This window comes from Drosophila rhopaloa, unplaced genomic scaffold, assembly GCF_018152115.1.
Source record: "Drosophila rhopaloa isolate 14029-0021.01 unplaced genomic scaffold, ASM1815211v1 contig_115, whole genome shotgun sequence".
Taxonomy (NCBI): Eukaryota; Metazoa; Arthropoda; class Insecta; order Diptera; family Drosophilidae; genus Drosophila; species Drosophila rhopaloa.
The window spans coordinates 16,618,488-16,642,135 of NW_025334990.1; the positions used below are offsets into that span (position 1 = coordinate 16,618,488).

Sequence of the window (23,648 nt, forward strand, 5' to 3'; positions counted from 1 at the left end):
TTTCAAACGAAAAAAACAGTACTTTGGGTACGGAGTCTTTTTAAGATTTATTAATTCACTTCAAAATCGTATTTCATATCCAACAACTTCACGTTTATTTATGAATACAATGAACATTTTACACCGTAATAAAGTTCTTTCTCTCCAAAAAACAATGTGGTAGAGTCCTTAAACATTTGTTATCATATAATGTTTTGGTGTAATGCTTTCTTCTACATGTAGAATACATTATTCATAAAGTAATATATATGTTTGTATATAGATCCGCATTATGAACGCCCCACAAAACTTAGCCCGACATCAAATCGAAAGAATCATATGCAGTTGTGCCAGAATTGTATGTGGATGTGGAAAAGTTACAAGCAATTAGATTAATATAGAAATGAGGGTAATAGTAATTAAAGAGAATACATGTCCTTAAATCTATAACTATGCGCATAGATTGTAGTTTGAAACTTGGTTTCGTGTAAAAAAAAAACTAAATTTAGGCATGCCAAGCACTTCATCGTTACGTCAGCTGTCGATAGAGAACTATACAAGAAGAAGGTATACGGGTAAAATGGGGAATTAAATCAAATCAAATTGTACTTCATTGTTTGGCTAAATAAATATCGGTAGTCAATGTCAATGGGGTAAAATATAAAGGAAACTATTCAATCCTCGCCATCGGCTTCAAATTGCCAGCGAATAAATAAACTTAGGCTTACGGATCCTATGCAAGTTTCATCCAACTTTTCAAACTTAATGCAATATTGCAACTATCGTATATATGAGTACATATCTTAAAGTAAACAGAGTTGTATAACATCTTCATAATGCTTTTCGCTTGCCGCTCGGTAGCTCCGGTTTAGAAATATCATATAAAGTAAACTTTAGGCTTATGGCTATAGTGCGTTTGTGTATGTTCTTGTTTCGGTTTCGTTTTCATTTTCGGTTTCCATTTCTGTTTGTGTCTATGCTGCTCCGTACGAATCATAATATCGCATCTAATTCTTGGGCGAAACAGTGATGAGTTTGTGTGGCGTCACGGGGGATATCTGTAATGTGATAATTTTGTTCAATAAATAAGAGTTCCTTCAGAGATTTTAAGGCTTTCTTAACTCACCCATAGGGACCGGCCCATATATGAATCATCGTCATCTTCGATTAGTCCCCTTGTGTGATGGTGACTCTGCTGGTCGATGAACAGCAGGGTGTCCTTGCTGCAAGTGTTCGCCGACTTGCGCAGCAGCGATGACAGGGTCTCCGTGTAGTTGGAACTGGTGGAGAAGGAGTGGCGCAAGTTTAGACTGGCCGCCGCCGCCGCCTGTTGCGATGCACTCTCTACCGCCGACACGCTGCTCCTGGATCCATGCCAGTTGTGGTTGTGCAGCACCTGTCGGGATAGCTGCAAGCTGGAGGAGAGCTGGGGCGTATTGCCATTGCCATTAAACAGAGGCGGAGCGGCACTCGTGTGGCCGTTGAACTTGCTCTGCAGAGTGGACGCCGCCGTCACTGAGGCGCTCAGTGATCTCGGCGAGGATCGCGACGAGAGCGAGCTTTCCGAGGATGAGGAGCTAGATGGGGAGCTCACATGACCATTGGTCTTGGCCTCGGGCTCGGCGGTTGGTTCGCTAGCTAGTGGGGCTTCGCAGATGTCGGCTTCTTTCATAGCAGGCTCATTTTGTGTTTCCTCCACAAGGTCGGCGCAATCTTCATCCATGGCAAATATGGGCGTGGCTTCCTCTACATCCATCTTCTCGGGTTCATCTTTCGCTGCTGGAGTTGCCTGCGTCTTGCTACTCTCACTTAAACTTGAATCCACATCAGCATCGGCAAAAGCCAAGCTCTGCTGAAGAACTGCTTCAATGTCGTGCTCTTTTGTGGCTGATGGCTCCATCTGAACATCAGCTGTGATTTCTTCGGTAACTAAAAAAGGTGTTTAAGGTTTAACATTTATTCTACAGCATTCACTAAATTAGACTTACCCTCTTCCCTTTCTTGGCAAATTTTGGGTATGTCCACTGGCTTGGATTGAGCCTTCTCGGCCACTGCTGCCGCCGGAGTTTCGGTCGTCTCACTGGTGCCCTCCAACTTGACCGGGTCCTTATCCTTTCCACAAGTCGAGGAGGCGGAGGATGAGGGCGCCGGGGCGATGCGCGATACCCAGTGATCGCCGGAATTCGAGCTGGATCCGGAGCACTCGCCGACGTCCACACTGCGTCGCTGGTAGAACAGCATGTAGGCCTCGTTATTGATGATGTCCTGCTCAATGTCGTCCTCGGGCACCTTGCTCACGCGCTGGTCATCAAACTTGTACCACTGGCGGTCGTACGGGTTCTTGCAGGCGGCCGTGTAGTGACCGGTCTCCAGGGTGTCACCCTGGTGGTAGCACACGGCGTACAGGTCGTAGCGCGTGTCCTTTGGATCGCAGCGCGAGTTGAGCGTGGAGGAGCGCGAATCGCCGGAGCGGGCCCGCTTCCAGGGATTCGAGCCCAGGCCGAGTCCAAGCCCCATCCCCATTCCAGTGCCCATTCCCAGGGAGCTGCTGGCGCTCTCGTGGACGCCGCGTGCCAGGTGCGGCGACATGTCGAAGGCGGTGAGCGGAAACTTGACCATGGTGGTCAGCTTGGCCGCTTGCGGACCCTTCGACTGGTGCTGGCGGAAGCGCTTGAAGTGCACCACCAGGATGTCGGGCAGCGACCACAGACCCAGCGTCTTCACCACGGGCAGGTACTGCTGGCAGTGTGGACAGCGCCAGGCGTCCTCCGCACTCAGCGTCTCCGCCTTGGTGTAGTGTTCCAGGCACTGCTCCAGGGTCAGGGAGGCGGTGTCGCTCGGCTTGCTGGCACTAAGCCGCGCCACGCTCTCGTGCTCCACAACGGCCTCCTCCGAATCCTGCTGTTTGCTAAGGAAGTGATCCTCAGGTGAGCCCCACTCCAGCAGGAGCTTGATGTGCTGTGGTCCGGCCTCGGAGGAGAGCACGGAGAGCGCCATGTCGATCATCTCGGTGAGCAGCGGGTGCTCAACCTGCTCCAAATAAGTATCCGGGTCGGCGGAGGGGTCTTGCAGCCGAATGCGGAACATCTCGGCAAGTGGCGTGGCATAGGAGAAGACCTCCGGCTTGAGCAGTGGCGCCATCTCGCGCAGCATCCTTTTCTGCAGATCCTGGTAGGAGCAATCGCGTGGTGCCTTCATGCTGAAGGGCGCTCCAAAGCGGGTTATGTCCTTGCCATCCTTCGCTCGGTACACGTTGGCCACTAAGAGCAGCAGGTCGGCCTGCGATTGAGCTGCTGCAGGAGCAGTAGCAGCAGCAGCCGCTTGAGCACCTGCCGCAGGAGCGGGCTTAACCGCCGTCTCCAGCGGAGTAGCAGCCTTGGGAACAGGCGTCGCCTCCGGCACCTCGATGCAGTAGATGGTCTCAATGCTGGCCAAAGTCTCCACCGGCTGTGTATCGTAGAATACCCGCGAGAATCCCTCGGCGTTCAAGTCCACCAGCACCATGCGCGATCCCTCAATTCCCGTGTCCGTCTGCAACTGCTCCCGGAGGGCCACAATCGGCGAGCCGGCTGGAACGCGCAGTCCCATCCGCACCTGCCGCGGCAACTGCTTCATGTAGACCACCGTGACAAAGATCGTCTGCTGGGTAAGCTGCGGCAGCTGCACGGAAATGCAGTGGAAGGGGTCGAAGGTGTTGGACTGCTTCTCGCAGCGCGGGCAGGTGAGCGAGGAGCGGAACTGGGCCTGGAACACGGCCTGGACAAAGCTGTTGTTGCACCGGATGTGGTTGGCCAGCGTCTCGGCGGCGATCACCTCGTCCGAGCGGCCGTACGAGTTCTGCGCGGGGGGACAATGGAAAGAAAGCGTTAGTCGCGTCATCCCAGGAAGCGGTAGCCGCCAACTTGAGTTTGTCCCCACCTTGAGGCTCTTGTAGCGCCGTTTGCTGGCCGTGTTCAGGTCCTCGTGCACCTTGTCCAGCAGCCAGAAGAGGAACTCCTGCGCGTCGTGCTGCGTGGAGCTGCGGAACTGCGTCCCGTACCGATCCACCACTGCCTTGAAGCTGGTGCTGTGGTCGCTCTCGTTCTTGCAGGTCCACAGCGCCTTCAGCACGTTGGCCAGCTGCTCGGTGAGCTCACCCTTGGTGCCGAACTTGCGCGAGTTGATCTTGTTCCGCCGCTTGAGGTCAGCCTGTATTCGGGGAAGAGAAAGTTCGAAGATTAGGAGTACTCTCTGCTAAAAGAGCTTACACTTACCTTGTACTGATCCAGCACAAAGTACTCGGCCAGGATATCCGTGTGACTGAGGCACTGCAGCACTGCGTTCATGAAGCACGTGTTGCCGTGGTTCTTCAGCCCCATCACGCCCGGAGTCTGGTCCGCCGGCCACTGGTAGCCTCCGATGGGCGGCACTCGCTCCGCGCCGCCAGGTCCTCCTCCTCCTCCCGAGTTCGCCGAGGATCCCACTGCCGATGGCTGACCATGTTTGTTCGCCTGGGGAGAGGAAAAAGCAGTGTTAGTCGCTGGGGAGTACAAATTGCAGGCTGGCCAGCAATGAAAACCCGTTTCCAGATCACACTGGAGTGCAGTGGAGTGGACCAGGGGCCAATTGGCGATTGGGTTTCAATTTCGTTGCCAATTAAAAATTGTTTAGCGCTGCGCGCCGACATCAATTTGCGATAAATGAAGAAATATTTAGAAAACAAGGCGAAAAAAGAAAGGCCTGTCAGCCACAAACGAATAAGTAAATACGCTTCAATAAAACTAAATCATCACTTGGCGGATATTTACGACAAGTCAAAGGCTTCAGCCAATTGGCTCTACTATTATGAATGTATTTAGTGAACCAATTAGGAGTACATGTTTAATGCGATCTAAGGAGATGGGTAAACCTAGAAGGGTGTGTGTGTATTTAAGCTCAATCGTCTGGAAAATTTCGGTGTTAATCACCAAAGAAATCGAAATTGCTTTAATAGGATGGAGGAGGTGTGTCTGGGTGAATCTGTAGAACTGAAAAACTTTCCATAAAACAACATAAAAGCCAAGAACTGGGGTAATCTTCACGATGCGAAACCAAACCGAATAGTAATGAAAACCGATACAGTGGAGCCTCGGCCTCTCGATGGATAATCTCTAGCGTTTAATTAGGTGTTCGCTAGTGGCAAGCTCTTTTTCTGTTTGTGCAACTGGAGCAACACCTCTCAAAGGGGCCGAATATGAATTTACGATATTATAAACAAGCTCTCGAAACGCAACGAAAACAAACGGAATGAATTGTGGCTGAGTTTGAGGCTGTTTCCCAGTGGCATTTCCGATGTGGCCGAGTGCCTTTAACGGCTTCTGCGGCGTTCAGCAATGAAATTTTGTGGATTATGAAATTGGCAGTCGCTCGAGGGAATGGGGTGTCCACGTCGAGGTCACTCGGCTGTTGCGGGGTCAATGCTAAGTGGGTTTATTTTCTGCTTTTCCGATTTCCCGGGGAAATGCAAGACCCGGCCGGTGACGAAAGCAGACAGCTTTTAGCCGGACAAAAGATGAGTAAGACTGGTAACGTCATCGTTCAAAGCCAGACGAGATTTACGAGTGTGTGTTGTACAAAAATATCAAACAAAAAGCCAGCGGATAATGGATTCAATAGAGATTCAACAACAACAAAAAATAAAACAGCGACCCAAAGAAGCGCAAATCGAAACACAAAAACCCGTTTTGAAAAAGCGAAAACCCACGCAAAACTAAGAGTGGCAAAGAAATCGGCGGCCAATGGTAAATTGGCCAAAAGGAAATAAATCTCTGTGTGGGATGGGCGTTGGTGTAGTGTAGGGCTGGTGATCATGACATTACCAGCAGGCTATGCTATGCTATTCCATACCATAACCCACTGATTAGATTGGTACCTCTTTTCTGCGCCAGCATCCGGTGTAGAATGGCACGATTTCAATGAAGGCGATGCGATTCGCTGGCGAGTGGTGCTCCTCCGACTTGAAGATGCCGCATTTCCGGGGGCAGGAGAAACAGGGGAGTATGGTTAGAGGTTGACAGTTAGCACAGATATTCCGCCACATCATGCAGCAGGAAAGTTCCCAAGACATTAGCCGGGATTTCGTTGTCTCATTCGCTTAAGCTCACTGACACCATTGGGCCAACCCACCCCACCATCCACCATCTTTGAATAATTGTTGCTTTTGTTGGCAAATTGACATTGAACTGACGTTGACTGCATCGAACTAATGCCATTTGTATGGTGTACTCGAATTCGGCGGGCGGGGGAGTGACCACATTGAATGGCGGCCAAGTGGCTGCTCGAGTGCCTTCCCCGGACAAAAGAAAGATGCCCTGCAAAGGGCACGAACCGGGGCCAACTTCAAGAGTGGCCACGCCCAGGGCTTTAAGCTTAAAGACCCGCCCCTTGGGATCCCCCGGCACTAAGCCGATTTTCTTAATAATTAGTGGTGCCGCGCTGAGCTGAAAGGGTTCCGAATTTAAGCTCAGCTCAGCTCATTAGACAAACCCAATTAAAATGGCCGGCAGTGATGTAAACCGAGCCAACGGGGTCCACGATTCCGCGGTTGGGACAGGGCCCCAAATGGATAAATTGAGTGGAATGTCTGCCCCCAAACGCATGTCCAGGTCTCTTCTATATACATATATACCTATATATCTCATTCCCGCATGTATTTTCGCTGACCTAATCGCGGTGGCCATTTCTCACACAGCTGGAGATGCAGAGCAGCAGACTTCGAGACGTTGCGCATACGCCGCGTTCGCCCGGCTTCCATTTTTATACACTGGATGGCTGGTTAATTGAGCCAGAAACGCGGAGGCATAGAATAAAAGTAGCCACTGGCCACTGGCCACTTGTCTCAATTTGCGCCGGCAATTTTATCATCATCGTCATTATTATTTATAAATTTAAGCAAATTTCTCTCGTTTTGTTTGCCGAGCAGCCAAGTGGCCCCAAATGTTTTTCTTCATATATCAAGTGTCGACCGCCTCCAGTTGCTCCCCAGTCCATCAGCCCATAACTTTGTTTACATTTGCGTATTCCGTTTAACTTGATGTATCGAATTATTATGCCCGCGTCTCGAATTCTTGCTGCTTTTTTAGTTCGTTTTTTGTTTTATTTTTTATTTTTCTTTTTCTTGTTGCTTTTTTTGCCGTTTCAGGCAGCAAAAATTCCATTCCGCCAGAGCAAATGTGTGTTTATGTGGCCGGAGCTCTTCTGATAAGACAGAGGGGAGCGGGACAGAGGGGAGAAGAAGGGGGACAGAGCCAGATAACTTATAAATATTGCACTGCACTCAAGTATTTGTCTTGCCTTTACGTAAGCCACAACAACAAACCGCTCCAGATGCAGATATATATCTGTTTGCTGTGCAGTTACGTTTGCGTTTTTATTAAATAATTGTAAATAATTGAAGATAATTGCTGTTGATGTGGCTGCTGCCACGAGGTTGTTATTACCTACGAGATCTTGGCCAGAGCATGAATGAAATTGGCTTTTGGGCTGGGCCGGAATCCGCAGAGAGCGGAATCTCGGCGAGATCGAGAGCGATCGTAGAGCCGCCGAGCCGAGTTCTCCTACCGGTTGGACGGCATTTATTAATGGAACGCTCGAGCAGACTATTATTAGAGCCCAGTGGCTGCCCCGATTATACTATAGGTCCCCCTGCTTTATCGCCACCCATCCGTCAATCGGCTAATCGCGAAATCGCATTCGAGTTTTGGCTCTGCTCTAAACGAACTCATCGAACCCCGCAAACGATCACGTGACACCGCCAATGGGAAGCAATAATGTGTGGCCAATGTATAACGTCACCATAATCACTATTAGTAAAACATTTCCCCGTCTGCGATTTCGGATTCGCCAGATAGGGGTCTTGAAATAGCATTTATCGTTTTACCGCCTCCGCCAGAACGTAATCCCCAGTCTAGCAGGCCGCATCCAAACCCTCCTTTTTACCACCCTGCAAACTAATTAGATCCCGTATATTATGCAAGTTGCCAGCACCACGCCCATTTCGATTACGTGGAGGAGAACGCGAAGCTCTGTCAAGGTTGTGCCCACAAAGGGGCTCTAATCAGGCCACCTTGCAAACACGTCGCTTATCAGATACGCGTGCTCAGGGGCCCCATATCTACATATACAGTGCGCGATATAAGTATGGTACTCTCTGGGTCAGGAGTTCTCGAAATGATAAATATAAAGTGATACCCTGGAGACAAGAGACAGAATAACTGATGAAGCTAAACCAAATCTAGATGATTTATATCAGCACCTATTTAATGAGCGAGTGTACAGGTCACTTGGGTTGATAGCTACTTCATAAACGACATTATTTAATGGCACTTATTCAACTTGGTGTCATGATCGTTTAGTGATTAAGTAAAGTACGCAACTGATGTATTTTATAAACTCAAGTGCTTCGATGAATCAGTTTAAGGAACCACTGAACCCAGTTACTCGTAATTTATTCCATAATTAAACATTTATTATTGCTTATTCGCTGGTATCTACGGTTTCAGGTTTTTCGACTTGATTATCTGCTGAATTTGCACCCATTTTTTTTCTGCTAAACTTGTGATCGGCACTGTCTACTATTACGAGGCAGCCCCTATGACTTCTGTCAACTATAACTGATATCTGACGTTCGGTTTGGACCGACTATTTTGCGTAGCTTTTTCGGGCAAGGGCAAATCGCTTGACAGCAGACGACCGGCGATAAATTTCCACTTTTCACTCGCCGGACCTGCTGTCGCATATGTATAGTACATAGTTCATAATGGTATATTACGGAAGGGGAGGCCCAGTTTTTGGGCTCTTTATGCGACTTTATAGCCATACATATATCATGGTGGGGCCACCTGAGTGGTGCGTAATTAACTCCGAATGACGTGGTTAATTTCTCGTCGCCGTCTGGGAATTAAGTAAACAGAAAAGAGTAACGGCCAATTAGACAGCCTAAGCGCTAAAAACATAATTCTTCATTCCCTAGCAATACAATGTGTATACTACTAAGTGACTAGAAGCTATTGAGCAAAAAAAAAAACATGACATGTTAATTTTAAAATGATTGTTTATGAAAATAAACGTGCCGGGCCATGGAAGTACAAAAATAAATGCAAAGGCTAAAAATTCTAAAAACATTTTTTCAATTAGTTTGATCTCAATTGATTTTACCTTGAAAGCGAATTCACTCAGAAAGCGAGAGAGGGAGAAAGAGAGAGAGAGAGAGGGAAAGAGAAAGAGGGAGAAAGGGGGAAAAGCGGGACGGGAAAACGTGCGAGGCAACCCCAGCGAAAGCAACAACAACTGTAGCACTAGGAATCGCACTACGAACACAAACAACTACGAGTATAGACAATAATTCGCACAGTTGTACAACAGCAAAAGTTACGTGTGAGCCACTGGGCGGAAATACGAAATACAAAGAGTAGGAATACGCGAACCCCCCTCACCTGTCCCCCCGCCCTGTCATACATGGCGTTCTCCCCTACCCTCCCCTTCCCCCCTCCATTCGTGCACTTGAAATATCATAGAAAATCAGCAAATAGTAGCGGACAAACAGAGGCGGCCGCGGTATTAGCAGAGAGGGGGTCTAGAGGGGGGTGGGTGGTAAGGTAGGCACTCGCGTTACGTACTAATCTTGCCATCAACAAGTGCAACAACAACAACATGAGACACGGTTTTGTGGGTGGCTAATACTAAAGCTTACGGAAATAGACAAAACTGTTGCAGGCACAGAGAGAAAAGTGAACCTAATATAAAATGTTCATTACTACTAAAGATATTTATCTTTTTGATACAGTATTTGTTAGATTTAATATTACATCATTAGGTATTTAATATTCAACAGCACTAATTATGGCCTAAACATATATTAGAAGCCATAAAACCTTTAGTTTTAAAATATAAGTATTATATTTTATGACCTTGAAATATGAAGAAACTTAAGTTTAAGTATATAAGTTTGAAATCAAGAGTGTGAACTAGATTAGTATATTTTCCCTTGTGTATTTGCTTGCATGTGCGCCTTCTGCCTCACGTGTTGTTTTTGGCGGACTTGTTGTTGCTTAGATCGTCACACAGAGTGTCACTTCTGACTTTTATTCCACCGCCTTGCCACCCAAAACCCCCCTCCCTCCCTCCCCACTCCACTCATTGGCATTTGCAATTTTTGGCATGCAATCTTTAATAAGCCATATTATTGCTGGTGTTGTTGGCTGCCGTTTTCCGCAGTTTTCTCGCAGTTCTCGCAGCATTGCGATTTCGTTTTTCGTTTTTCATTTCACATTTTGCTTTTCCGCCTTTTGCACAGCTCTTTTTGTTTTTCTGCATCTATTCAAACTCAGCTTCTGAATAAAATCAATGCGAAATGCGCGAAACGAGATGCAAAGTGCCAGCGGCATGAATCATAAATCAAGGCAATTGTTTACAATGCGGTAATCGCCCAACAACCACACTCAACAATGGTCAATTGCCACATAATGTCATTAAGAAAATACTCACAAATAAAGGCAGCAGTAATAATAAGTACTTGTTGCTCAGCTTAACGAATGTTTCGCCTTTTTCGTGTCTTTTGTTGGTGAAAGGTGCCAAAAGACAAAAGGTAAAAGACCGTGGTCTACTGAAATACAACTACAACTGCACCTGGCAAAAGTCTGTACACCAATAACGGTACAGTTAAAGCTTGCAGCAGGCAAATCGGTTGAGCTTTTCCAGAGCCGTAACGTAAGTGCAGCTTCCCCGTTTTCACTGTCTCACTGTCTTTTTCCTATCACAAAAACGGCTGTGGCTATAATGGCAACAGCAACAACGGCACAAACTATAGATACTGTAGTTTTCATTGAGCTTTACGTGCTCCACCCCCACTCGACCCCCTCCCCTCTCCACCCCTCTCGAAAACTCCCCCACTTTACTACTCATTGCCGCCTCACTTTGAATGAAATTAAGTCTGTTTTCGTATGCGGCTATCGTTCTGGAATTCAAAGCGCCAAAAGGTCAGCTGCACTACGTCAGTAAGGTCTTGCCCTCTACAATTAATCAAACTTTTACAGCACAACAACTATAGATCCACAGTAGAGCCTCTATTGATCGATCTTTATAGATTTTTGTTGCGATTTTCTGTCTTTTCTTTTACAAAGAGTTTTGGCTTATACTACAACTAGTTTTTACATATATTTGTAAACAAAAAACAAAGAAATCAAAGCATAGGTTTACGGCAGTCCTTCTTAACACTAAACTAAACTGGAAATTGTGAACTTTATACAGAAATATTTAAAACGGTTTCTAAAATCTGTCGAAAGTGGATTAGTACCCCAAAAATATTATAAAAAGTAAATAGTAGTCGATGGAAAAGTTTACATTTTGACTTGCCAGTCAAAAATAAATATTTTTGTATCAGCGTTGTTATTTGAGTTGATCATAAAGTGGCCAAAAATTCGAGACACTGAAGTTCTACTGTTTATAAATTGATACGCACACACTGGAGCCCAATGTAAGTATTATTAGATCAAATTAAATTCCAGAAGCCACGAGCTGCTGGTGCTATCGCTTTCCAGAGAGGAGTGGGCATAGGAATGGGAATGGGAATGGGATCGCCTGGAGGCTACCGGGGTGTGTCATTGCGCCCTGCACTTGTCTTCGGCTCCTCAGTTGTCGCTTTCCCCACGTTGTTGTGCTGTCTTCTCTGACAAAAGCGTGGCACACATTTGTCGACTTGCGCCTCCTTGTCGGGAGTTGGACTCCCCCGTTCTCCAGTTCCCCAGATGCCCAATTCCCCAGAGTAGCCCAGAGCTGCCAAGAGCTCCCCAGAGTTCCCGATCCCCGACTAACCCCAGTCCATCATTAACTGCTGTCTCGCTCCAGCAGCGCACGACCTGAAAAACTCTTGTTTTCGGACTCTGTCTCTGTGTGTGTTTGCCTGTTTGTTTGTTTGTTTATTATAGCGCGAACGGAGCAACAAATGTTGGCAACATTTACACAAAATTGTTTGAACAATTGCTGTCTGCGAAACAAAAGGCGCCCACCTACACCTAGTTACAGACCCCTCCAAACACCCCCATCCACTCAAAAGCACAACAAAAATTATGATAATAATGAGACAGCAATTGTTTAAAAATAAAATTAATTTCCATGCCCCGTCCGCGCGTATGGTAATCGTAAATTGCCGCTGAAGAGCGTAGAACATTTGAGATACACTTCAAAAAAGCGGAATACCGATGTATTTATAGTTGTGTAAACAAAGGCTTTTTATCCGGCGCAGAATGGAATGTGTGAACAAAGACGGGGGCCACCGTATATGTTGATTACCATACCGAAACTCCCTGAAGGAAGGCCAGCCAAAGTCCCAATAAGCCGCTTTTCGGACTGATACGACTGATACAATATATGTACCTTATACGACTCCCTTATCATCGGTCACGCAAAATGTGACTCAGCACGGGGAGCAAAACAAAAAGCGCTGGGAAAGCGAAAACCGAAACGTGGCAAAGGGCGATTCGTGCCCATTCGCTGTACTCCATTTCCATATAGTATAAATATATAGTGCCAAATCGGAGGCAGACTCAGATGTAGATGAAGATGCAGGGGCAGAGGCAGGGGCAGATGCCATGTGTCCATGTGGAGACAAAGAGCAAAGAGCAGCCGCAGACATGAGCAAAACAAAGCGGCCGATAACGGACTATTCGATGCCTTTCATGAGTATACGGCTCCTGATAAGGGGCATAATGGAACATGGGGATACATCACTACGAAGTATGTGGGATACATCATGTAGTTAGAACTATGGAATACCGAAATCAAGACACAGAGAAGAACGGAGCTAGAAGCTGCACTCTAAACAAAGAACATAAAGAAAGGTATACTAGAAGTGTTTAGACTACGTTAATGCGTGCTCTTTAATCGCAAATAAACAATTGTAAATGACAAATCTAAGTGTTACATTTCCTGTTTGCAAGTAATATAGACACAATGACTATTGCCTTTTCTAAACTGAATTACACTCCCTGAAAAGTAAACACTTCTTATTGAAGCCTTTCGTAAGAATCGTTTCAAAGAATCGTAGTCTGATTATTAAATTTTATTTGTTCTTTCCAGTTCCTTATAAAAACCATCTCTATATTTTTTGAACATTTAAATCATAAATAATAAGGGTATGTAATAATTTTAGATGACTCATTTACTGTAGTTACTGTAGTTATTGTGTGAAAAATCTATTTGGTTAACACTTTTGGTGTTTATTGATTCACTATATTAATTTAGTTTCTATACTTCCCTATTTGCAAGGCATTGTGAATCAGAGTTGGAGGTTATTAGATCACAAAGAACCATATTTTAAGATATATGTTCGCATTTAAAAATCATTTCATTAAAAAAACAGCCAGCTTCAGAGGATGTTTTCATTACTTGACAATTACAAAAATAGCTTAAAATGTATTATTTTATTTCAAAAATAACAATGGAAATTAATCATCGGCAGGGATGATGAAGTATTTTAAAAATTATCAGTGATTTCTGATGAATGAATGGTATGCAATTTGCGAATAACAAACATCATAACAAGTATTTATATTTGATCAAAATGATTCACACATTCCTAGCTGTATATAGATTTATTTAGTTATTTTTGTAAGCTAAATCAAACAAATATGTAACTTATTGTGATTCACTATTATTTTTAAAGACACAAAATGTTCTGTCTATTTTAGTTACATTTTAGACCGGAGATTTTATAGACAAACTAACGCATAAACGTAGTAAGGTGCTGCCAAAAATATCTGGTGAGCTATACTATAAAATCCGTTATATACTACATATTCTTGTAAGATTTCTAAAACTTACCACGACATTTACCGTTGAGCTCAGATGCTGGGCGATCCTGTTAAGAAATTTCCTGAAGGACGAACGGCGAAGAGGACGTGACCGCTTGTTGTTGTTGTTGTTGTTACTACTGTTGCTGTTGTTATTGTTGTTTCCATTGCTGGCGGTGGTGTTGGTATTGGTATTATTGTTGGCCATATTGTTGTTGTTGGTCGAAATGGGAGCCTCGTAGCTGCTGAGCGACACAATGCTGCCGCTCCTGCCCCGCCCACCGCCCACGCAGGACGAAATGGCCGTGTGGCTGCCACGCCGCTCTCCTATACCGTTATCCTTGCCGCTTCCGTTTTCCGCTCCCGATGTGGAAACTGCTGCCGTTTTGAATTTACGCGACCAACGGAAGGGATTGCGTGGCATGGAGAAGGCGCGGCGAATCTTTTTGGCGGCATTCGTCGTGGTTGCTGTTGCCGCTGTTGTTGCTGTTGTTGCTGTTGTTGTAGCTGCCGTAGTAGTAGCCGTTGTTGTTGTTGTTGCTGTTGAGTGGGTGGTGGCGGCGTCGCCCTCGCTCTGCTCTCTTCGCTCCTTTGTTGTGCCCATGTTGGTCTCGCTCTCGCTGTCTCGCTCTGGCACACTGAACACACCGATTTCGATTTCGGTCACATAAATATGTATTTAACGTATGAATTGCACGGACGTAGGACGTACTGTACTACTTAATTAATCTAACTAACGCGAATTGACCTTTTAGCAGTGATATTTGCGGCCCCGTTAATGCACCGTTTTTTTCTGATTTTCGCTTCGCTTCGTTCTTTTTTTTTTGTGTCTGCCTCTTTCTGCGCCGCTGCTTCTTCTTGCTCGCTGACCCACTCCGCGACTATTTGGTCGCTTTTCGTATGCAAATACTTTCACTTTTCGGCGGCGTTGGCTGCAGCCAATTTGCTCGATGGTCGCGCGTTCGAACCGTTTTTTATTTTGGGGCCGCGAATGGGGCGATAGTATTATTAACCGAAACAAGAGTGTGCACGTTTTCGGCTATTCCAAAAATACCTACGAAATATGGAGTGAGACCGTGCTTTGGCTTTTCTAAAACTACCACGAAATATCGATAGCTATCGATGATGCAGCCCTGGATTGGTGGGTAACTCGGATAATGGATGCGGTGGCAGCTCAGGTGGCATCGGGATTTGAATTTCGAAATGGTGGCAGCATCGAATAACCGCCAAACCGTTAACTTTGAAAATCCGAAGTTAAAGTTTTATAAATAGTAAAATGCAGTTAATGGTTTTTTTATAGCAAAAATATTTATCAAAACTAAGAGATACACATTTAGCTTTACAGTCTTTTTTTGATTGACTTGCTTAGTTAAAAAATGGTTTACCTTGCTGAGATTAAACGTATATATTTTCTTATGAATATCCTTGGCGCGCAGTTAAAATAAAAAACCAATTCATTTGATTCAAGGAAGAATATTTATTCCACGCTCTGTGCAATACACTTATATAAATACATATACATTGAATACAAAATATCTCTGCTCCTCTCTCTGAGTGTGTGTGTAAAACATGTTGCAAAATTTGTCGGGTTAGCACAAAGATTCGTAAGTATATTAATTATGCCGTTAGTTACATAAACAAAGTTTAAATGCGTTCGATTTCAGTTTTTGAAGTATTCGATCGTTCAAGATTGGGGTTTTTTTTTGTTCATTTTTGGTTTTTATTTTTGTATTTTTTTGAAGAGTAATTGTGTGATTTTTATTGGTTTTCTTTTGGGTTCTTTTTTAGCCAGCATGCACAGACTGAAATGAAGAGAAAGGAAACGTAAAGTGAATCAAACTCAGGGAAGCAAGATCGCAAATCAAGGCTCAAATCAAACAAAGGAAGCAAACTAATTCCGCGTCCTCTTGTCTACCAAGTCTTTTGATTGCCATTTGTTTTGGTTTCGTTTCGTTCGGGTCGTCTTCCTTCTGCGCGACGAGCCTCGAAGTTAGATAAATTCAGAATTGGAACGTACCCGAGCAATGTCCACGCCGGTTATGTTCTTGACCAGCTCTGGCACCTTGTTCACGATCGACAGGACCTCGCCGGTCAGCTTGGCGGCACCGATCTCCCCGTTTCCGCTGGACACCATCGTGATCTTCTTGGCCTGCGACAACGGAGCAGCCACCTCGGCGGCCACCTGCGAAAAATAAGTGCAAATAGATTTAATAAGCAATACTATATTTCTAAATCAAACACTTCAAATAAATGCCTTTTGCTATCTAAAATTTGTATAATTTTACTAATATACGTTTGCTTTCAGTGAATATTATACTACAAGTAATAAATATCAATTTATCAATATAAAAGATACATTGGCAATTATGCTAACTGAATGTTTTTGAACTAGTTTAATGTTTTATATCTGTGATATTTAATATTGTAGTCATTTAATTAATCAAATACAAATTCCCATTGATAACGTATCGAGATATCAAGTTAAACCTCATACCAAATGGCAAAATGGGCCACTAAATAACAAATTTTAATTTAAAATTAAATGTTTTAAGAACCCTTACTAGAGACTCCTGGGCTTTCAAAGCCCCCATCATCGAACTCACCTTGGGCAGCGTGTCCAGGAGCATCTCCACCATGGCAGCCTCGCGGTACTCGCGGTAGGCCTCCGCCTTCTGGGCCATCTGCTCGGCCTCCGCCTTAGCCTTGGCCGAAATGGCGAAAGCCTCGGCCTCGCCACGGATCTTGATCTGTAACGGAGGAAGGAGCAGCTTTAGTTAAATCTTGTTTCAGTACAATCATTTATAGGGTCTCTAACCGATTCAGCCTCCGCCTCGGCCTCCATGACCACGCGCTGCTTGTTGGCCTCGGCCAGCTTCTCCATGCGGAACTTCTCGGCCTCGGCCGGACGGCGTATGGTGGCCTCCAGCTCCCGCTCGCGACGCATGATCTCCTGCTCCTGCACGGCGATCTCCTGGGTGCGCTCGATCACCTTGACCTGCATCTGCTCCTCCTTGATGCGCTGCTTGGTCTTGGCGGCCTGCAGCTCGTAGGCCATCTCGGCCTCGGCCTTCTTGGTCTGCACCTCCACGTCGTAGGCGGCCTTCTTCAGCTCGAAGTCGCGCTGGGCCTTGGCGATGTCGGTGTCGTTCAAGAACCTGGCAGCCATGCGCTGCTCCTCGGCTATGGCCTCCTTAATGTGCGCCTCGGCACGGGCCTCCGCCTCGCCAATCCTTGCATCCCGCTTCACCTCCGCCGTGCGAGCCATGCCCAGCGACCTAAGGTAGCCCTGTAAAAGGAAATCGAGAGCGGGGAGTCAGTATCCCGTTTATCTCAAAAGGAGCAGGAGTTGGGCCACGGATCCCAACGATTCCACACACACACAGGCCGTTGAGCGGTCATACGCACCTTTGAGTCGCCCTACAATGGATCCATGTGGACATGCAAGAAATATATATATATACACATATATACAAGAGGTTAATAGGGATAAAAAGGGGCTAAAAGCCAGTACACAGTGATGGGAAATTTGAGTATGCAATACTTTGCTAGTGTGTAGGTTGTATTAAGCTAGAGCATTCGCTTGCCTCTTTGACAAATTAAAATATAATTTAAATGATCTATGTTTTCTATTAAAAGTAGATTTTAAGAAATGTGTCAAAAGTTATGCTCTTTGAATGTGCTACAAATTTTGATCACTGATTCATTTACTGGTAAAGCTTATTCAAGCTTAATCCGTTTCTCACTTTAGAAATAAAAGGAGTTAAATATTAGCTCTTAAGCTAAATGTTTTAACAAAAAAATCATATCAATCATATATTTTGTTCCCATCACTGCTGATGATTGGGTTAGTAGTGCAGGGGTTTGGAGCATTAGCAATTGGCAGCAACTACGCACCTCCTCATCGCGCAAATCCTTGATGGTGTAGGAGACGACAGTAATCCCCATGTTGGCCAGATCGCTGGAGGCCACCTCGAACACCTGCTTGCTGAACTTCTTGCGGTCCTTGTAGATCTCCTCCACGGTCATCGATCCCATAATGGCCCGCTGATGTCCCTCCAGGGTGACCAAGGCAATGTGGTTGATCTCCGCCTCCGATTTCCCCAAAAACTGCTCACAGGCAGTGAGCAGCATGTCCTCGTTCTGTCCCTGGACCTTCACCTGGGCAATTCCCGTCACGGAGATCGGAACTCCTTGGCTGGTGTACACGCAAGGACTCTCAACCTGGAGAGTCATGGTGTTCAGCGAAATTCTGTGGGATATTTGCAAAAAATTAAACTTATGATCCAAGAAACAGGGATTCAAACGTTATTAGCCATGTAAAATATTTATAGCTGAGATATTAAATAAGCAGAGATAATTTAATATTATTTTGCAAGTTTTAGTTTCGATATAGTAGCTATTCGGATATTCTGCTATTCAAGCAATAATTGGAACTGAATAAATACTATAAAATTGATTCGATTATCCAACTGTGACAAAACAATACTTTTCAGTAAATACATATGTGGTATTTTAATTAGGTTAAAGCGTAAGGACTTTGATTCCTTTTTTTTAAGCCACAAAACGTTTATTCTGTAAATAAGGGGATTACCCTACAACATTTCTAGAGTAATATATTTTACATATCTTTCGAATTTCTGATCGTAAATACTCCTCTCTGTTTGATTCCCTGGTCAATAATAAGAATAATATATGTAAATAATACTAACCGCTGCACCTGCTGGATCGTGGGCCACACGAAGGCCCTTCCTCCCGGCACCAAAAGCGGCTTCATGTAGCAACATCCTGTGGAATCATACAACAAAAAGTACATTGTTTACAAAACATTGCGGCATTTGAATTTCGGTTACAGCATCGCAACGCCGTTGAATTGCGCACGCATGGCTTCGGACTGCCGCTTCTCGCACTCTTCTTCTTGTTGTTCTTGTTCTTCTTCCTCTCCACATAAAATCGATAGTGACGTCAACCGGGGTGGGCCCGTGGGACATTTATTTAATAAAATTTCTAAATTAATTGGCAACTGCACGTGGTTGGAGCACATTTGCAGCGTATAATTTACCAGAAACTACCAGTGCCTCGTTGGGACCGCAGGTCACAAATCCCCAGGTCATTTTGAAGCGTTTTTTCTAATTCTCAGATAACCGGTGGTGGAATACAGATCTTTGTGATTGTTTTTATCGCGTTGTTGGAGCTTATTTATAACCGCCTATAGTTTTATAGCCTTATAGCGACCTGTGGATCGGCCGGTACTTGTTTATCGGTTCTTGTATCAAAATATATATAAGCAACTCCCGCGGGACTCGGAATTAGAAACGCAAAAAACGCGACCAGTTCGGTCCACAATTCGTAGCACAATAAAAAGTTCTCTCGTGCTCTTGAATGCTCTTTATCAAATTCTTTAACCCTATTTTGAATGAGACTGCGCAGAGCGAGTTTAACCCCTATTGAGTGCCGGTGGTTCGGAAACTCTGAAAAAGATTCGAAATGCTTGGAAGTAGCGCTTTGGTAAGTGCCTTTTTATTAGTCTACAAAACTAAGATACATTTGAATATCTGGGTCTCAAGTTAGTTAATGCTTAAGTTTTAAAAATTTTCTTTAAAACTCGCTTATCTCTGAATTGTTATCCGTTGTCAATCACTTTTGAAACCAGAAATCTTTGACAATTATAAACCATATTTTCAAACCTTAATTAAATAACAAAAATAATAAGAAAAATAACAAAGAAAAATGAACCCGTACTAAAACGTTAACGATTAATTTGGCAGCTAAATGGCTATATTAAGTGTCACATTGTTAAGGATTGTCTTTAATCTTCCGGCCGACCACATGTCGATGCTGGTGGTGTATAGCTTGGCTCCAAACAGAACGTCGGGTGGTCGGTACCACAGAGTCACCACCTCCGCGGAGTAGCACTTCACGGGGATGCCGAAGGCTCGAGCCAGACCAAAGTCAGCCAGCTTCAGTTCGCCATTCTTGTTGATCAATAGGTTCTGGGGCTTCAGATCGCGGGGCAGGACATTATGGCTGCAAGATGGTATTATTATATTAGGATGGGCAAAGAACTTTGATTTTCAATTTCAGGGTTTAAAGGTTTCCTCTGTTCATTAATCAACATTCAGTTTAAATGCAAATGTGATCTCTAATGAGAATATGACACTCGCAATCCCTCGGATGCAGTCCATGGATATACCTGTGGCAAAAGGCCAGTCCGCGGAGCAGCTGGAGCGTGAAGCTTCGGCACACGGCCATGTCGATCTCCCCGTTGAGGCTGTCGAAGTACTTCTTGAGGTCCTGGTCGCAGTGCTCGAAGACCAGGGTGAGTTTCTTGTCCGAGTGCAGGACGTCTATGAGGCGCACGATGTTCTTGTGCTTCAGCTCCTGCGGGTTGGAGCGATGGGATTAGATTACGGCCTCATGCACCCTGGCCTTGCTGAGCGTCGGAGCTGGGCACTCCCTCGTCGTCCTCGTCAAGGCGAACGCGCTTTAGGGCCACGATCTCCATGGTGTCGCGGTTGCGGCCCTTGAACACCGTGCCGTAGGTGCCCTCCCCGATCTTCTCCATCTTGTCGTACTTCTGCATCCTGATCCTGGTTTTTCTGCGGATTTTAGCTGGGTTCTAATTAGAGGTGGAGAAACATTGATGATTACATCGATAAAAGTCCTAGCCAACTATCGATACTGTTGATGTTTTCGCAAGCGGTTGGTGTCTCCGCTAACGTTGCTAACATCAATGTTTCTTTATCTCTGAAGTCTATAACATCTTTAAATATTACCAAAAGAATCGTTATATGTTTGAAAAAACTGTGGTTTTTTAAATGCTTATTCCAATATTAGTTTAAAACTAAAGGCTAGTACAAAATATGAATATTTTGTATGCCAACAACTTATATTTTAGTTTTGTTTAGTATTCAAATGTTATCCAAATTCATAAATATATAATTTAAAATTGAGTTTTTAAATTATACTAAAAAGGTATTCTGGCTTTATTAATTGTTTCACAGGATGACAGGCCTGGACTGTTATGTCTGCCAGACGATGTGCTGATCTTTATCGTGGGACATCTCGACTTGCAAACTCAGCTGAGGTTGACGCACGTGCATCTTCGGTTCCTGGAAGTAATGCCCCACGTCTGGCGGTCTCATAATAAATCTGTTAATCTCTCCCTAATCGAATTGCATTTGGACGACGAGGACCTCTGCTTCTTCCTTGGCAGCACTCAAAGAACCCTCAATTCTCTCCGGATAAAGATGGAAAGGAGATCAAACTTCGATGTCCTTACCAACTATGTGTTCCCAAAACTCAATGATTTCCGCTTCTCAACGAACTCGTTCACGTTGAATGATTCGGATTTAGCAAAAATGATTAGGAGTTTTCCTAACTTAAAAACTTTCAGCCCCCATGGAAGGTTTACCGGTGAGGGCATGACAGGATTCCAGTCCCTGGAAAACCTAACTGTCTCTTACTGCAGTAATTTCGAAATCAGCAGCCTGATTCACATACTGAAAAGTAGAAACATTAAAAGTCTTAAATTGGGATTGTTTCACACAATTCAGCTTGGGTATATCTGTTTGCCCTTGGAGGGGATACAAAACTTAGAGATGCTGGAGTGTGACATGGAGGAAATGAGAATATTGTTCCTGCCGAATTTTGAAAAGCTCACCCACTTGAAGCAGCTGTTTCTTTGTGGCCAAGTGTACGGGCCTTTTGTCGGGGCAGTGTTGGAATATGCGAAACGTAGTATCAAAACCGTGGAGATAAACATCTATGGGGAACTTAATGAGATTCTCAGCCCGAATGTTCAAATTGAAATCCTGAAAGTGGCAAAGATCTTACATGTAAATAGGGAAAGCAGAAGCTTGTTAAATTTTGATAAGATCAAAGAAATATATTTTAAGAACTGTGCCATCGATGAGATTGGCCTTAAGCAAATAATAAGAAGTCTAAAGACTACTGAGATCCTAGGCCTTAGTGATTGCAAGTTTGATTTCAAGGAATTCACATTTTTTCCACTTGAGATTGCCAAGGGCCGTCATAAAACACTCCATATCTTTTCGGGTCCAAACCTCGTCTGTAATGAAGATGAATACGTAAGTCTAAAAAGAATCACTTATTTTTGTTATCCAATGATAATGTTTTTGTTCATAGGTGCCGATTACAAATATAATATGGATAGTGGAGGGCGAACATCCTTATTTCAAGCTTCACATGGAGCATCCAATTATCAGTCATGGCTCTGAACCAGTTTCTATTTATTTCGACTGACTTTATAGTATTGAAGATCTTATTTTGTGACTTGATTCGAATTTAAATGGGAGAGCCAATATTAAAACTGTTTCATAAGTTTTTGTTTTTAGATACTACATTAGTATCGAATAAATCTGTATTTACTCACTGGCTAAACTAATAAACTTTATGTTACTGCGACGGAAACCTATAATTAGATTACCTGGGCTAGGAATTGGGTGTAAAATTGGAAGAAGTGTAACTAGAACGCTTTCACACCTTCATAATTTAAGAAAGCATCCTCGTTTTCGGGGATCCAAGGCTGACTTCAAGACACCATAACTTCCCAATTCCACGAGGGGCAAGCTTTATCCCCAGGACTCGAAGCCTCGCGAAGTGCGATTCCTGGACAGGATTTTCTCCAGGCCCACAAACTGGACAGTGGGAGAATGGTGGGTTTGTAGTGCACCTGATTTCTCCAAGTTCCTATATAACCATTATAAATATCTGGAGACTTATTCTATAAAATTCGTTATGTACTACAAATTCTCGTAAGATTTCTAAAGCTTACCACGACATTTACCGTTGAGCTCAGATGCTGAGCGATCCTGTTAAGAAATTTCCTGAAGGACGAACGGAGAAGAGGACGTGACCGCTTGTTGTTGTTGTTGTTACTACTGTTGCTGTTGTTATTGTTGTTTGAGCTGGAAATAACATCGGCGATGTATCGTTACATCGATGTTTTCCAAAACTTGGGAAACATCGAGGTTTTCAAACATCAATGTTCGATGTTTCCTCTTTACCCATCACTGCTTGGCAGGAAAGAATCTTGGTAATCTAAACACATTTTTGATTAAAGCCTAGTATCCAGATCGACGAAAACCGTACGCCAGTCATGAGAGAGAGCGAGAGGCAAACAGCTGGCGTTCACTTTTCGTCCGGCCTTTTTTTCACGTCGCTCCCCTGATCGACGAAAAAAATACCAGAAAATTCCATAGCGTTGCCAGTCTGCGGAAATGAACTTTGGGTGAACCCTAGCGAAAAGATTAAAAAATGTAATCTTTTGGCGTGCGCTTCTCACTGAACATTATAAGAAATGGAGGGAAAAACTCAAAAAACTCGCAAAAGTCGATTGCAGGAGTTTACAATTGAGGACAAAATAAAATTAATACTATCTGGGGTGCCTCTTGTCAGAGCAAAATGTTTTTTAGGTCCCGAATGTACGAAAAAACACAATAAAAGAGCAGCTATGAACTTTAAATTAGCAAATAATTATCAGTAAATTAAAAAAAACAACTGTTAAATTTAAATTCTATTGTTTTTTAATTTCTTTGTACACCGACAGACTTGCCAAGACTTGTCTTGCCAAGGTATTTGATAATATCTTTTAAAGGCTCTTTCCCGCAATTACGATATTTGAATTTTAACTGCTTGTCAACAAACCCAGCTGATTGACAGTACGACCGTAGCACGCTTAAATCTGATGAACTCTCAAACTTTTGGTCACACTGGAAAGATTAAAGTTTTTAAAAGTTTTTTGTCGATCTGGATACTAGGCTTAATTAAATAAAAGAAACTAAAATATACGTTAAAATTAGAATAGAATTCGATGTATCGATACATCGATGTTTTTTTCTGAAA

General features: G+C 44.2%; 4 protein-coding genes across 8 annotated transcripts; 1 reads left to right on the top strand and 3 right to left on the bottom strand.

Annotated features, from left to right (window-relative positions):
• Positions 1 to 22: 22 nt before the first annotated feature.
• On the bottom strand, positions 23 to 14,827 carry LOC108041060 (ubiquitin carboxyl-terminal hydrolase 31). Of its 3 annotated transcripts, none has more exons than XM_017118832.2 (6): positions 13,828 to 14,827; positions 4,233 to 4,469; positions 3,898 to 4,167; positions 1,968 to 3,816; positions 1,106 to 1,908; positions 23 to 1,037 (listed from the first exon to the last, which is right to left on the bottom strand). In XM_017118832.2, exons 1-6 carry the CDS (start codon positions 14,386 to 14,388, stop codon positions 987 to 989), a joined length of 3,771 nt encoding a protein of 1,256 aa, XP_016974321.1. In that variant the 5' UTR covers positions 14,389 to 14,827; the 3' UTR covers positions 23 to 986. The 3 variants fall into 3 exon arrangements, with proteins under 3 accessions (XP_016974321.1, XP_016974320.1, XP_016974322.1); XM_017118831.2 differs by having other exon boundaries at positions 13,816 to 14,827; XM_017118833.2 differs by lacking the exon at positions 13,828 to 14,827 and adding an exon at positions 5,870 to 9,434.
• On the top strand, positions 10,190 to 22,214 carry LOC108041063. Of its 2 annotated transcripts, none has more exons than XM_044461870.1 (3): positions 10,190 to 11,470; positions 20,786 to 21,871; positions 21,930 to 22,214. In XM_044461870.1, exons 2-3 carry the CDS (start codon positions 20,903 to 20,905, stop codon positions 22,044 to 22,046), a joined length of 1,086 nt encoding a protein of 361 aa, XP_044317805.1. In that variant the 5' UTR covers positions 10,190 to 11,470; positions 20,786 to 20,902; the 3' UTR covers positions 22,047 to 22,214. The 2 variants fall into 2 exon arrangements, with proteins under 2 accessions (XP_044317805.1, XP_016974325.1); XM_017118836.1 differs by lacking the exon at positions 10,190 to 11,470 and adding an exon at positions 19,203 to 19,289.
• On the bottom strand, positions 15,242 to 19,144 carry LOC108041062 (flotillin-1). 2 transcript variants are annotated; one of them, XM_017118834.2, is made up of 8 exons: positions 18,844 to 19,144; positions 18,494 to 18,569; positions 17,679 to 18,033; positions 17,190 to 17,201; positions 16,600 to 17,070; positions 16,388 to 16,531; positions 15,802 to 15,966; positions 15,242 to 15,586 (listed from the first exon to the last, which is right to left on the bottom strand). In XM_017118834.2, the coding sequence occupies exons 1-8, from the start codon at positions 18,893 to 18,895 to the stop codon at positions 15,569 to 15,571; spliced, it is 1,293 nt and encodes a 430-aa protein (XP_016974323.1). In that variant the 5' UTR covers positions 18,896 to 19,144; the 3' UTR covers positions 15,242 to 15,568. The 2 variants fall into 2 exon arrangements, with proteins under 2 accessions (XP_016974323.1, XP_016974324.1); XM_017118835.2 differs by lacking the exon at positions 17,190 to 17,201.
• Positions 19,270 to 20,433, bottom strand: LOC108041067 (cyclin-dependent kinase 5 homolog). Its single transcript, XM_017118841.2, has 3 exons — positions 20,221 to 20,433; positions 19,975 to 20,162; positions 19,270 to 19,808 (listed from the first exon to the last, which is right to left on the bottom strand). The coding sequence occupies exons 1-3, from the start codon at positions 20,362 to 20,364 to the stop codon at positions 19,550 to 19,552; spliced, it is 591 nt and encodes a 196-aa protein (XP_016974330.1). The 5' UTR covers positions 20,365 to 20,433; the 3' UTR covers positions 19,270 to 19,549.
• Positions 22,215 to 23,648: the final 1,434 nt, after the last annotated feature.